The sequence below is a fragment of the Agelaius phoeniceus genome, chromosome 1 (genome assembly GCF_051311805.1).
Source record: "Agelaius phoeniceus isolate bAgePho1 chromosome 1, bAgePho1.hap1, whole genome shotgun sequence".
NCBI lineage: Eukaryota > Metazoa > Chordata > Aves > Passeriformes > Icteridae > Agelaius > Agelaius phoeniceus.
This window is the reverse complement of record NC_135265.1, coordinates 99,581,160-99,596,006: the sequence shown is the minus strand read 5'-3', so window position 1 is coordinate 99,596,006 and position 14,847 is coordinate 99,581,160. Positions and strand designations below refer to the sequence as shown.

At 34.0% G+C, this 14,847-nt stretch overlaps 1 protein-coding gene across 1 annotated transcript in view; it reads left to right on the top strand.

The window, feature by feature from the left end:
* The window catches only part of LOC129117525 (cadherin-7), an 84,243-nt gene extending 75,409 nt beyond the window's left edge, over window positions 1-8,834 (top strand). The window contains exon 12 of the mRNA XM_054628227.2: window positions 4,775-8,834. Within this exon, the coding sequence (XP_054484202.1) occupies window positions 4,775-5,268 (494 nt within the window). The 3' untranslated portion in view covers window positions 5,269-8,834. The remainder of the gene's footprint in view (window positions 1-4,774) is intronic.
* The last annotated feature ends 6,013 nt before the right edge of the window (window positions 8,835-14,847 follow it).

The window sequence follows — 14,847 nt, the reverse complement described above, 5'->3', positions numbered from 1 at the left end:
ATGCATTCTGGCACCAGGGTCCTAAATTCTCAACCAGGTCTTACTTTCTTATAGTATGATATACTTTTTGATCTTGCCCCATATCTCCCTATGGCTGATACATAACCATTTGTCTTTACCAGGACCTGGACTGTCTCAGTGGGATTTCTTAGTGTTACTACTTTTACTTAAGCAAGTAACCCATTTTAGATAAGCCCAATGTTTTCACTGACTCTAAGAAGGAAGAAAGAACGTTATTAAATTACACTCTTTTTACAATAATTGCATATAACACGGTATAGACTATTTTTTCAAACTAAAATATTTTTTAAAAGCTAAAAACATTTAAAAACAAAGTCTTTATCTTCATACTGACTGATGGAGTTTAAATTTTAAATTTTATTTCACAAGAAAATTCCAGCATTTTTTTAATTACTATAAACAGCTTTCCAATTATGCAGTAAGGCTAAGTTTTGCAGAAAGAAAAAAAAAATCATAAAAAGCATACAAAAAGGTAGTTTGATTCATTTTGGAATACACATAATTTTGAGGCAAGCAAGTAGAATTATTTTTAACTTTTTCTGAAAATTATACGGTAATTTAATTCAAGGCAATTTGTTTTTCAGTTAGCATCTTGCAGAAACAACTGCTTTTGTAACAACTGTTTAGCATAAAATGTTTAAATAAAATCACACAAACAGAATATTCACCTTTAGATAACCTAATTACATTTGAGAAGTTAAGTATTTTCTTTGTATGGAAAGCTATATTGTCACAATACTTTTTCATAATTATTGTCTTTTATACTTCTGAATGTAATCTATTAGTGTCACCTATTTTCTTAAGAAGACTGAAGAAAGCTTCCTATTGGTGTGGCACTAGAGTTTACAAGGATAATACATTAATAAAATTTGAAAATACAGCTTTGAATCATTTTTTTACGGTTGAAAGACATCAAATTTGTTATCATTATCAAAATACCCAAATTCAATCAGAACACATAACTGTGATTCGTAAACAAGAAGCAGTTCTAGTGATAAGAATCCTATTCTCTTAATAGGTACAACATATACAGAATGTGACTATGTAATATGTGTAGGGTTTGACCTTGCAGTTTTAAAAGTGATAAATGTGTAACTAGGGGAAAACATTCAACTAGGGGTACCCAAAGCAACACTTCCAGAAAGTGGCTTAATATGAAATGCAGCAGCTGTTTTCTGAAAGTTAGGGAGTTGATTAGGGTCACTAAGTATGGGCATTTAAAGGTCACAGTCACTTTGCAAATATCAGTCCAAACTGATTAAACAACAGGTATAGGCGAAGTTTGTTAAGTGGGAATTAAATTCCAGTTTCCTGAGTCCTGGCCTCTGTAATCCCCAAACCTTATCTGACTGTACTGGCAACTGCAAGGTATAACTAAATAGGTTATTAGTGTGCTGCTTAGATGGCTGGGGATCTCCAATCATCAGCTTTATGAATCATGACACACCTAAGGCATAAACCAGTGTGCAGATCTGCTCGCAGCTGATGTGGCTTATTGCTATAGTAAATTCCTGGCTTAGGGGTGTAGTGTATACAAATCATGGTAATGCTTGTGATTTAGCTCTGTGCCTTTCTGTATAGCTCTGCATGTAGTCTTCTCCCTCAGGGCCTCTCTGACTTTTATGGCTTCCTTACAATTATGCTGCAGTTGCCTTGAGTACAAAAGGAAAAATTAATACTAAACCAGAGAAATATGTTTGGGTGAACTAAACCTGACTTATTACCAGGTCATACCAAAATGGAAATTTCATGGTAATTCCAGAAAGCACACTGAAAAGCACACTGAAAAGAAAAAATCCACTCTTGCATTTGAAGGTGTTTTTTTTTAAAGACTGGTTTGGGTGTACTGAAACTACAAACATTTAATGTATATTAGACACAAGGATAAAACTGTGTATTACCACAGCTATTATAAAGACAAACAATTTTTTTTTGCTTGGCTACTGCACCTATTAAAGGAAATCAATATTTTTAAAAATTTAGGTAAATCAGAAGAATTAAAAGGTTAGTTTAAATCAGTCTTTGTTAATTCTGGTTATTAGGACTTTATAATTAGCGGCTTAAAATTTGTTTATTTGTTACATCACATACAAAATCTGTACTGTTATTTTATCTCCTTAGTATGAGCTGGATGTATCTGTATGGAGCTAATCAAGTGCCCTCATTTGTGCCCGAAGGTTTTCCACTGTATTATTTCTTTTCTAACAATCATGAAATTAGGTTTTTAGAAGTTCAGACAGTCCCTAATTACTGACTTAATGTCTGTTTTTGTCATAAATGTAGGAAATAAAAGCCCACCATTACTTAATGAGAAATGAAAAAAAGTTCGAAACCATTTGGATTTTATTTAAATAGCAGTGAAAATTGTTTAGGGCTTGTATTCACTTCTGCAGCTCCTGCAATGCAGCTAAAGCTTTGTTCATTTAGAGGTTAAACTTTATTGTTCATGGCTGCTGGAAAGGTTAGAAATTAATAATCTTATAAAGTTATCTAAATGCTAAAATATTTAACCTTTAGAAAGACTCCATATTTTTCTTGGCTTCAAGCAAGTGTGAGAGATAGAAGGAACACTATATAAAACATTCACTGTATCTTGATTTTTATTGTACCTTTAGGCAGACCTTCCTACTAAGTTTCTTATTTTACACTTATTAGCATGTCTTTAACTTTCAACATGAAGTATTTTAAGAGGGACAGTAGAGTAAAAATGCATTTATTGAGTAAAGTAAATTATTAGCTGCTTACTTATATGACAATAAAATGTGGCAGTAAATGTTAAAAACAGTAATTAAGGAGTTATGTCAATAGAAATCTTGTTTGAAATATCTATTTGTGCTGTCAGCAAGGTAATTTCACTTTAAAATATCTTTTACAATAAGGGAAAACATTAAGAGTGGAGTGCAATTGTATCTAATGACAATTTTATGTTCTCTGCCGTATAATTTACAGCTTATTATACAAATATCAGGATGTTTTGAAATTTCACAAATGTCACTTTAAAGGTCAACATTTCATATTATTAAACTGCTTATGTAAATATTGTTTGAAGGAAAATCCCCCAAACTAGTGGCTTCTGAATTCAATACATAAAGGATGAATCAGGTAGATGCCAGGGGCAAAAAATGTGAAGGGGTGATGTTGATTATGTAGTAATATAGTCATGAGATGTCTATTAGTAGATGGATTATTGGATATGCGTTTGGTAGCTACTGAGAAAAGAGGAAAGAATTGTTGCCTAATATATTTGTCAAAAATTTTAGGGGAAAAAATATATAGTTGCAGCTTTATTTTTAGACATGTGTGGCTCCAACAGGAAATAAAAATAGTGCAGAAAGGCATCTCTGCCTTTAGCCAATTCAATTAGTACCATAACATCTGTAGACACATACAGCTTTCTTGCACGTACAATTTACTGGTTTATTCTAGCCAAGTGATCCTAATATTGAGTAATTCCTCACAATGACTTAATTGATACTGATTTTAAGATTGCTTCATGAAAAGGCTTTCAAGAATATTAGTCCCACATCATGCAATTTGTGGAGGCCACTTTTGAGACTACCTAGTGAACCTCAAGCTAATTTTATCTCTATCACCTTTTAGCTTTTGCTTTTCCATATGTTTCTACAGCATTTAATTGGCATTGTAAGTAAAGATTGAAAATGTTATGGATGCATATAACAACATAATCTTAACATTAAAAATAATCATAAAATCAGAAGAGATTAATTAAATGTGGAATGACACTTTTCAACGTACTGTTATTTTTTCAATCATAGTGATGCCTGTGATTTCCTACGAGTGTCATTAACTCAGCAAATGTTATCCAGATGCTACAGTATAGTATTAATTATTTTCTAGGAGGATGATTCACACTCCATCATGTCCCACAGATGGATGCAATATTCACAGTATTTGTTCCATATTTTGTGTGTCACCAGTGATGTTTCTCTACCAAAACTCTATTAGAACAAGAGGAGACTTGAGCTAGTTTCTTTCAGTGCTTTTGGCTGCCACTGCAGTTTAGTATTAGCTTTCAAGCTGAAGGAAACTTTAAGGGTTAAAATTGAATAACCAATTGCATTTGTAGTTCTGGTTCATCCAGTAAACTGTAGCCATAGCAGTTGTCATTAGATGTAAGGCATAAATCTCAAGTGCAGCACTTTGCACTTTTCAGGAAAGTGAGATCTTATATAGAAGTGGTTTTATTCCATGAACTAAGACAGTCTTATTTTATATATTGTTTAAAAATTTGATGTTCTCCAACATAAAATTTTTAAAGTTTATTTTTATTTGGCACATATTGATCATACACTTTAATGCCGTCACTTTCCAAACTATGTTTTTTAAATTCTATTCCGTCAACTTATGAATGTGCTTTTATCACTTGGTCATTTAAGAGTTCAGGAAAAGATTTTTTGTTTTTTTAAAAATTATTATAATTTCTTGGCTGTGAGATTTTCATAGTCAGACTGAACTAAAATTTATGCTTAGCAGACAATATAGGATATTAGAATTAGAAATGAGACGGTAATCCTGAATGATTTGGAAAATAGATTCTTAGGGTCTAAAAAGCTTATAGTTTAAAAGCTGTTTCATAATCTGCTAGGTTTCACATCTAACTGCACAAATTTCTTGCATCTAACTGTATAAATTCCTTGGGTTTTTGTCATATAAATTAATGGGTGCTTCCAACATTAGGAAAAATATGAGAAAACTTCGGCGCTGCTAAAACTCTAGCTTTTCTTTGTTCCAGTTCTCGTCTTGCTGATTGTCACCATGAGGCGACGGAAAAAAGAGCCCCTCATTTTTGATGAAGAGAGAGATATCAGAGAAAACATTGTCAGGTATGATGATGAGGGTGGTGGAGAAGAAGACACAGAGGCTTTTGACATGGCTGCCTTGAGGAACCTCAACATCATGCGAGACACCAAGACCAGAAGGGACGTGACACCTGAGATTCAGTTCTTGAGCAGACCGACTTTTAAAAGTATCCCAGATAATGTCATTTTTAGGGAATTTATCTGGGAAAGACTAAAAGAAGCTGACGTGGACCCCTGCGCGCCGCCCTACGACTCCCTGCAGACGTACGCATTTGAGGGGAACGGCTCGGTGGCGGAGTCGCTCAGTTCTTTAGATTCCATCAGCTCAAACTCTGACCAGAACTACGATTACCTCAGTGACTGGGGCCCTCGTTTTAAAAGGCTTGCAGATATGTATGGGACCGGGCCAGAATGCTTATACTCCTAGCCTTGGAACCTTTCTCTGAAAATGCACTGAAGAATATTAAAACAGAAAACTCAACCTAACAGACTGAGGAAAGTTGTAAATATTTTCCCATTTTTTAAATTTTAGGTTGTTTTTTGTTTTTTTTTTTTTTTTGTTTTTGCCTTGGTGGAACATATCTTCATTAGACTTGTACTAGGGACTGCACTGACCACACAGAATATGAGCATTTGGTGGCATTTTTAATAAATGAAATGCTCAGACACCTTCAAATAGATAGCAACCCTCATATACCTGCAGAGGCAACTCATTTTCAAGAGTATGTTACACAGTCACCTCAGTGAGCTGGCATCTGTAGATGCCTTCACAGTATTGCTATATTGAGAATACAGAGTCCCTGTTTTAATAAATAAATTTTCAAATATATAACTCAATACAATATTACAGTACATTGTAGTTACACAGGCAAGGTTTTCTTAGCAAATTTTCTTTACTCTGTGCATACAGCTTACTAGAACAAAAGCAGAAGGACTGATGAAAACAAACAAAAGCCCAGAAAATATTTTTTGTGTTTCTTCTGAGCTATTTAATCAGAAATTTCTGTAATTTTCTGGGTAGTTTTCAAGAAATTATTGTTTGTACTAAGAAATTCCACAGTGTGTCATCAACTTACAAAGTAGCTTAAAATTCACATAAAACTATAAATATGGAGGTGTAGTCCTATGGATGGGAAGTTTTGTGATGCCCATGTAGGTATAGAAAAGGTGTTGCTGTCTATTTGCTATTTTTTATTCTCTCTTCTGATTTGTACAGGAGAACTTATCCTTTTTTATCATTGTTTGACATAAAGTGTTATATTTATTTTGGAACTCCAATCTCCACTAAATTCAGGTCCATTTTACTGCCTCATGGTTTTAGACTTGTCAGAACATGCTGATTTTTCTCCAGTCTCAGATAAATGTAGGAAATGAAGCATGGAAGTGGAAAAATTACAGTAAACAAGGCCACCCACCATTCATCCCACAGAAAGGAGAGCAGCTCCAAGGATGTGCAGTTGTTCTTCTGAGCCATTACAAAGTCTGAGACATTTAAAGAAGATATTTGTACATTGAATTTTTTGAAAGAAGACTGCAGAGGTAGTTGGGATTGTCTTAATGCAAGATTTAATTTTCAAGGTTAAACATGCTATAAGCTTCAAAGACTGTAAACACCTCACTCTTCTTCTTCCCTTCTCTTTTGCTGCTGATGAATCACAGTAAAAGATTTTTCTATTTCTTTCTTACGTTAAACAATGTAATACTATTAACTTCAGAGGTCATCTTTAGATCCTGCTGCACATAAGTATTATTTCCCCAAGGTGTTAACTCACTACACTTAATTTCTATGCTGGTTCAGGAGTGCCAAAACAGAAGGACAGCTATTATTGGTTAATATACTGTATGATTTTGAAGTAGGATTTCTTAGAATAAGACAACTTTTTTATGATTCCGACAGTATTTATACTTCATCTTTCATGATTTATTACTAGATAATAAGACATATATTCAAGTTAAATAGTGGGTTTAGGTATTATTTCAATTTATTTTTTTTGTTTTAGATAAAATGTAGATGAGTTCCTGAATTAGAATCTGTTCCTGCAAATTTTTTGCTTGTACCGAACTGGAAATGACTTGACCTGCCTGCAATTACTGAGGGGTACACTGAATTGTTGAATTGTTTACAGAACTGTGTTTATGAACAGAAGGTGCTCCACAGAGGATGATGCTCACTCTAAAAGTACTTCTTTCTGAGAGAAGGATCCTTGTACTGAAATCCTAACGTATGAGTGATGTGAGGCTGGGGGATGGGAAATTATCATTAAGGCTCTTTAATTTTTGCAGCCCAGCATTTTCAATTAATTATGTGAAAGTGGCCTTCAGCTCCAAAAGAAAAGAAAAATAATTTAATCATCTACAACATACTTAATTTGAGTTACATGTTAATAGACAATCATTGTTTCATAATTCAGTAGATTTGCTTCTAGTTGTATGAAATATATATATATAGGCATATATATATATATATGACAGATTTTGTAATGGAACTGAAAGATATCGTCCATGACTTTTAGTCATACATGTAAGATTTTCAATAAAAGTATTAAAAAATAGGGAAAAAAAGAACCATGTGTACACAGTTTAATGAGAGCAAGATATGCTGCAGAATATAAGCAGGTATTAAATCAGAGAGGTTCTGAAAGAACAGTTTTCATTAATCTCCTTGTTCTTTGTGGGAAGATACTTCATGCATCTAGATTAAGATGTCAAAAATTCTGATTTTAGCACATAACATTCACAGGAGATTTAAATGTGGTTTAGAGTAAACAGCCCAATTTCCTTGGTTTTCTACCTTCTGTATCTGTAAAAAACCCAAAAACTTCCACTATTAGGAAACTATTTTAGGGTGGGGTTTCTTTTACATGCTTTCTACAGAAAAAAATATGCTTTATTCTGATACCATAAAAGCTCTGCACATACATGTTTTCTGTTGCACAGTTCTAATTTAATTAAGTTTGCTGTTGCATTCTACATGCTTCCCTGCTGATTGTATTGTTGCAGTTAGAAAGGAAGGTGGAAATCCCCTATATTTGGTGACAGATATTACTATAGCATACACATAAGGGTGTCTATAATATGCATGCTATATAATGCTCACCAAAGCTTACCACAACTACAGGTTTTTACAGTTTGTAATCTGATTCAAATTATTTTGTTGAGTCTTACTTATGGTGCATAGCTGGATGGCATAAAGTATATTCTACTGAAAAAATACCATAAAATGTAAAAAACATTTTCTCTGTCTGGGAAAGGTGATGAAGTTATTTGGGCAAATTAATTAGAACAGGCCTTTAAAAATACTTCCAATCATATTTATTTATTTAACTTTCTGAAGAGCTTCAGTATCTAACTAGAAGCCACAAATCCTAGATAAAAAATAGGTCAAACATTGCAGTCTCTCTCATCTTTCAGTGGAATAACATGTCTTTCCTTCTGCCATATGCCAATGGAATAAGCTTATTTTAGATTGAGATTTCCAAGAATCTTGAAAAGTGCACAGTTTTAAGAGTGCTACTAAAATACTCCTGCATAAAATTAACCTGTTTGAAGAAGACTTAAGGGGAAGACTTCTTACTCTGTTTTGACCCGTGTGAAATCTACTGAATTCAACAGAGTCAAACAATGGACATTCTGACTAACATTGCCTATTCAAAAGAATAAACTTAGCATACTTCCTCTAGGTTATATTCCCACTAAGACATAGCACGGGCCTTCCTAAGCCTCCTAGTTCTGATGGCTGCTTAATATAATCACTGCAGGACTCATGAACTTTGATGTTACCAACTGAAATTTATCCTACTCTCAAAGAATTAAGGGAGAAAAAAAACCCCAAAAAACCAAAACAAGTTCCTTTTTACTCTTTTATTTGTTGTTTTGAAAGGGAGAGGAAGGATTCATCACAATGTCCTTTTTCAGTTAAGGTCTTTTCTAAATTTTTTTTTTTCTCTTTACACTTCAGGTATTAGCAATAATTAATAAAAAAAATTCCTAACATTTTTTTATTTTTTTTATTTTGGATGAAAGCATGTTATGAAATATAAAATTGCAGCATCTTATTTTTATGGACAAATACTCTTGTATGATATAAAGAAAAGTCATAGTTTGTCATTCTGAAAAGGAAATAAATATAAATAAAGCGTACAATTATATTGGCTTTTAAGATCCTTAAAGAGTTGAAAAGTGAACACAATTACCTATATCAAATCTAGTATTAAATTCTTGGTTGCAGTCCATCATGTGACTGATTTTAATTTTTTAATACAGTTTTTTTTTGTCTGCTTTAGAATTTATAGAGTAATACTGCTTTGGGGCATCATTGTCTTCACTTCATTAGTGGTAGAGGGGGTCAAGTATATTTTTACTGGTCTGTGACTCTAAAAATGAATTGCTAAAGATAGAAATGTCACTTTATTTGACAGAAATGGGAAAGTCTACGAGAGCTCTAAAAATTGCTTTTTTAACTATGCCATCCTTAAGTCTAACAGATCTACATCTAAATTTTTCAGATGCATCCTAAGATGTATTTTCACCCCAGAATGATTCCTCCCACAAAAAAAATTATTCTTCAGTTCATTTTTAATGCAGCTAAAATGCATTTTATTGTTCACTGATTTTTTAAAAATAGGTTTCTTCCTTAATTTTTGTTCTTTGCACTAGGGGAATCTCAGTACACAATATCATCTATTTTCCACATGAAGGGAATGAAAAAAAAAATCTACATAACATAGGCTCTACTTTGTTACTATAATTTACCTTTTCTCAGAAAAGAAAGAAAAAATATTTCCCAATGGTACATAAAATCCATGAAACCTTAGACCATACAATTGCCTACAAAGATATATCAGTTGAAGAAACTTGACTTTCCTCATCATTATATGACACGAGATTGTAATGGAATCTTTATGTGAAGCCTTATACATCTGATCAAACACAATGAAAGAAGAAATCAGCATAAGAATTTTCTGGAAATCAGAAGAAGATCTCATTCGAAGCCACAGTGGTGTGTTGCAAACACTCCTCATTTATGAACACATATTTTCTAAAATTATGTGTATGTTTAAACATTCCACTCCCAAACCATTTATTTTAAAATACTTTTTTAATCAGAGAGTATCTGGACAAAAGTAATCTTATTCTCAAAAACTTTGTTTATGCCCATCAATGACTGAGAAAGAAAAATATAATTTTAGATTCAGGCAAAACTTTTAATATTGACCTCACAATGAAAGCAAATTAGTGTCATATTTTGACCCAAAGTAGTTTAAATGGTGCTAGAATAGTTGCAAGTGCAGTGATTTCTGTGCATTTTTTAAAAAGATGGTATCAGATTGAAATTCCTATTCCTAGAAATAATGTGAGGTTTAAATGGAGTTTAATGTTGGATGATTAACTAAGTCATAAACCTGTTGTGATGGATGCTGAACCACTACTAGGGGAAAAATCTAGGATTTTACTTTCTTCTTCTCTTCACCAGTATCTCAGTCAAAGTCAGAATTTCAGTTTCCACGAAAGCAAAATCATGTCAAATCTAAGTTGAACACAGCAGGTAATTAGATGTTGTCTCTTCCTCATAAAGGCTAAAAGACATCTACCTTCTATTTAAATACTCTTTTCTGATTATGTCTCGACTGCCTAGGTCATTCTACTTGAGACCTGTGAAGTTGTTGTGGTTTGGGGGTTTTGGGGGGTGAGGTTTGTTTGTTTATGTTTTGTTAATGTTAAAATTGGTATTCTTGCTGAAATGCTTACGTTTGAATGAGCTGACCTTTTTCATCAAATATTTTGGGTTTGTTTGTCTTTGGTCAAAACCATACTGGCCATGTATATCCTGACTTTTCTTCTATTTTGACTCCAAACCCACCTTCTTCTGTACTGTTAATAGCAAAAAAAAAGTCCTGAGGTGTTCCCTCTCTTTGATGTGAAGAAGCTATGAAGAAAAATATTAACAGAGGATCAACAGACTGCAGTGAAACTAATCTGTAATTTTCTTGAAACATAAACTCACAAATTCCATAGTTAAGCTGCCATTAGCACCATTCAAATAATGACATGGATCTAATCTTAAAACCTTAAAATATTCTGGCACTACTATCAGCAATTTTTACACATTTAATGAAATCATATTTTAGAATTGTCAGGGTTTGTTACCTGTAAATCAGTTTCATCATAGTTATTTATATCATGGTCTTGATGCACAGAAAAAGAAGGAAAAATTGCAAAGTAAAACAGCCCAAAATACCCCTATGTGCACTGACATTCAATGCAGTGTTTGAATTACTGCTGTGCCTTTGTATTCCTCATACACTCACAGCTTTTCCTCTCTTTGAGACTAACTACTAATAAATTAAGAGAGTGTGATATCGAGCCAGATATTCAAGCCACATTAGACCATTTGAGTTTGACAAGAATATTCAGTCTGAATTTTAATGTTCTTCTATTTCCTTAATGATCAGAACATCCTTTATTATTGTCATCAGGCTGTTGAAATTTTATGGAGAAAGAAGTGTTTACTGATTCACCTACGAAATGCTAGGCAAAATCTGGATCATGTTGAAGTACTTGGCAGATCTCCCTATGGCTTTCAAGAGGTGTCAAGATTTGTCCATTGTTAGGGGAGGCAGATAAATGATCACTTACATCATCAGGATAAAAGATTGTTGCTTTGAGTTGGATACCTTTTCTTTTTACACAATCTCTTCTACTAACCTTCCCATTTTGGAAGGCACAATGTCAGAATGGTAATGCAATTAATTAATAGGATGTTTTTAAGGGCATAAGCTACTTACTTACTATCAGCATAGTACAAATAACCTTGCTGTACTGAATAGTACCCTTACTCATAAAGGTAATTTCTCTGCACATGCTAAACACAGACAGTGTTAGGAAAGGTTTACATTTGATGAGGTACCAATAGTAAAATATTGCCTGGAGAACAGAACCAAACCAAAGCAAAACACAAGCAACAGTTTCTCATTAAAATAAATAACACACAGAATTTTCAGGCTATCAAAATTAAGTTATCATATTTTCCTCAGACTGTGGGACCATCTGTAGCCTTACTGACTTCAGTGACTGCAGGTACAATCGAAATTAACCCTAATCTTGTTTGGATATATTTTGTTTTGCTGATACTTCAGATTTTGCTAAATCATAGAAAAGGGCTGTAGCAAAAAAAAAGTGACAGAGAGGTTAAAAGTATCAAGCTTTTTTTGGTGTTTGTAATGTTTCATAGATGATCTAATTTCATAGATGATCTAATGATGTGAAAAATAATGTTTTACCAGTTGCTACTGGAATACAATTTCCTTTCAGGTAATAATATTTCCATCCTATGGAACACTGTTTTCCAATAGTCTGCAATGCTTGACCTGGCCTCATCTTCTTATTCAAATATTTTAAAAAAGAGTTATTAAGGGGAGAGATTAAACACATAAGTGACAAGCTTAATAAAAAATTTTCAATTGGTCAAGACATTAAGTTTTCCTGTTTTAGGTGTGAGTAACACATGAATAAAGCTCTCACAGGACATACAACATGTTGATGCAGCTATTGATTCTGTCAGGATATTTGTTCATGTTTCTTCCCATTCCATTTTTAGTAGTTTGTGACTTGATTTATCTTTCAGTGAAAGTTAGTATGTGATAACAAAATAAAACATCATGAAAAAATTATATTTAATAGCAGCTGATCATGAAAAATAGGTTAATATATTATGTATGACTTTTTTTTTTTCTGTAGCTTAGCAGAGTCCCAATATACTTTATTGGGACTGAGAGATTGATGTCGACCAACTTGCCTCATGTTCAAAGCACCCCCACAAAGGAATTTTAATTCAGATAGCTACTATAAAATGTGGAGTTATTAAATATTCAGAAGCCAGTGTTCCTTGGAAATAAACAGAGGTAACCAACAATCCATACTCCTTGTCTTTCTGGGAACAGGTAGATATATGGAGAGAAGTCAGAAAGGATAAACTCTTCAAATTTAACACCTGTAGTGAATACGGATGAAAATCCAATTGACTACAACTAAAAGCAAGATAGAAACTCAGGAGGCATCTGTCAATGGAAATCATTCTAATCAGTCTAATTTAGCCAGTTAGGGTCATCTGTATTAAGAGTTGTCTTACTTTAGTTTGGGCTTTGTGTACTACAAAAACCACAACATCAGAAACTGAAAAGATTTATGTTGTCTTCTGGTCTATTTTGCATTCATGAAGAGGTAAAGCAAATACAGTCCAAAGCTGTGGCTGACTGGCAGTCTGCAAGTTCAGCCTCACCTACAAGACAGATAAGACTGATAGTATGGGAAGGCCATGCTGAATGAAAGGGAAGATTTCCTCAAATCCTTTGTGCTTGATTTATGTGTCAGGACCAGACCTCAGGAGAGCCAAGATCCTTATGCTCAACAGTTTATCAGTATCCCATTAGGGGGGCTCCACTGAGCAGTTCACTGGAATGGCCAGCAGTTCAACTAACTCTTTCAAGGACACACACCAACAGCATAAGAGAGACCCCCTCCCAGGTCCCTGCAATCCAGAGTGTTACCCATGGCCAGTGACTGCCAGCACCCTTGAAGGACTCACATGGATAATTTACAGACCAATATAATTAGTATAATAGAAAATTCTGATAGGTTAAGGTCCAAAGGTTGCTGGTGATAGTATTTGACTGCAAAAGCTTATTCAAAGCAATATATGGATAAGCTCTAATTCCTAAAAATGTTAGCTAGAGATAATTATTCAGTGTGCACAGAGTATGATTCTTACCCAATATACATCCTCATGGGGGAGAAGACATGTTTGGCTTCTCAGTTGATCCTGGCAGTTATGGAATCTTCCCTAACTTCTCCCAGTTACTAACTTACTTTTACAATATTTCTTGGTGTCTAGGTGAAGCTTTAGTGACTCTAGGCGTGCATCATGCTCAGAGAGAGGTGCTCATATCCCAAAGACAGGTAGCTTTGGGATGGAGGTGAAGATCAGTATTACATCTGAGGTAACCTTGGGATGGAGACAGATGTCAGTATTATATATGAAAAGAGTGATTTCACCCTAGTTTCTGGTTCAACAGTATGACATCTCTTTTCATCTCCCTTGGTAGGGAGCTAATATGTGGCTTATCGTCTAAAAAAATATCACTGAGTTCCCTCTTCTGCAAGGATTTCAGCTGAGCTTGGTCACCATTTCTCCACTCTGCTCGACTATCAGCTTCATCCCTCCCTTCTCATATATTGTGCGTGGGAAGTTGGGCGTGTTGACCTCATTCCATCCAAGGAACAACAACTGCATTCCCCTCCTATTCTTTCCGTACTCTTATAACTTCCCAGATTTCTTTAATTTTTGCCTCAGTCTTTTCCCTACAGTGAATGACAATGCTGCCTCACTCTTCATCCTTCCACTGCTCATCTCTTTCTCTAGCTGGTATTTCCTAGAGGAGAGTTGTAACTTTGTGAATTCCCTGGTGGTTCATACACTGATCCCAGATGTTGATTAAGCCATAAAAACAGAACAATACTGATGTTACTCTTACTACAAATAACAATGACACTGTCAAAAAAAAGAGACACTGTTAGTCTTGGAATTGGAATATTCAATTATTATCAGATATTAGTTATCTGCCCAGCTTTGTCAGTGATTTGTGTCACTGCTTGATCCATCTTTGTCACCTGTTGACAAAAGGACTGAAGAGGAACAGAGCACTTTCAATATTTCGCAGAATGAATATTATATGGCAAAATTCATGTAACTGTTTGTTCATTTTTTGTTAGTTTATTTCATTCCTGGCATAAGTCTGAAGTAAACTGTTCCCTATCCAATATCGGCAGCAATGTAATTTCAATGCTGTATATAGGATGGCAAGGAAGCTTCAGAAAAAAAACAAGAGGTCCTGAAAGTTATTTGGCCATACTAATGCAATGTGATAGTCATACCAGTGGGATGGAATGCTGTAGGAAAAAAAAAAAAAAAAAAACAGCAAAAAAAAAAAACCCACATAAAATGTCTTCC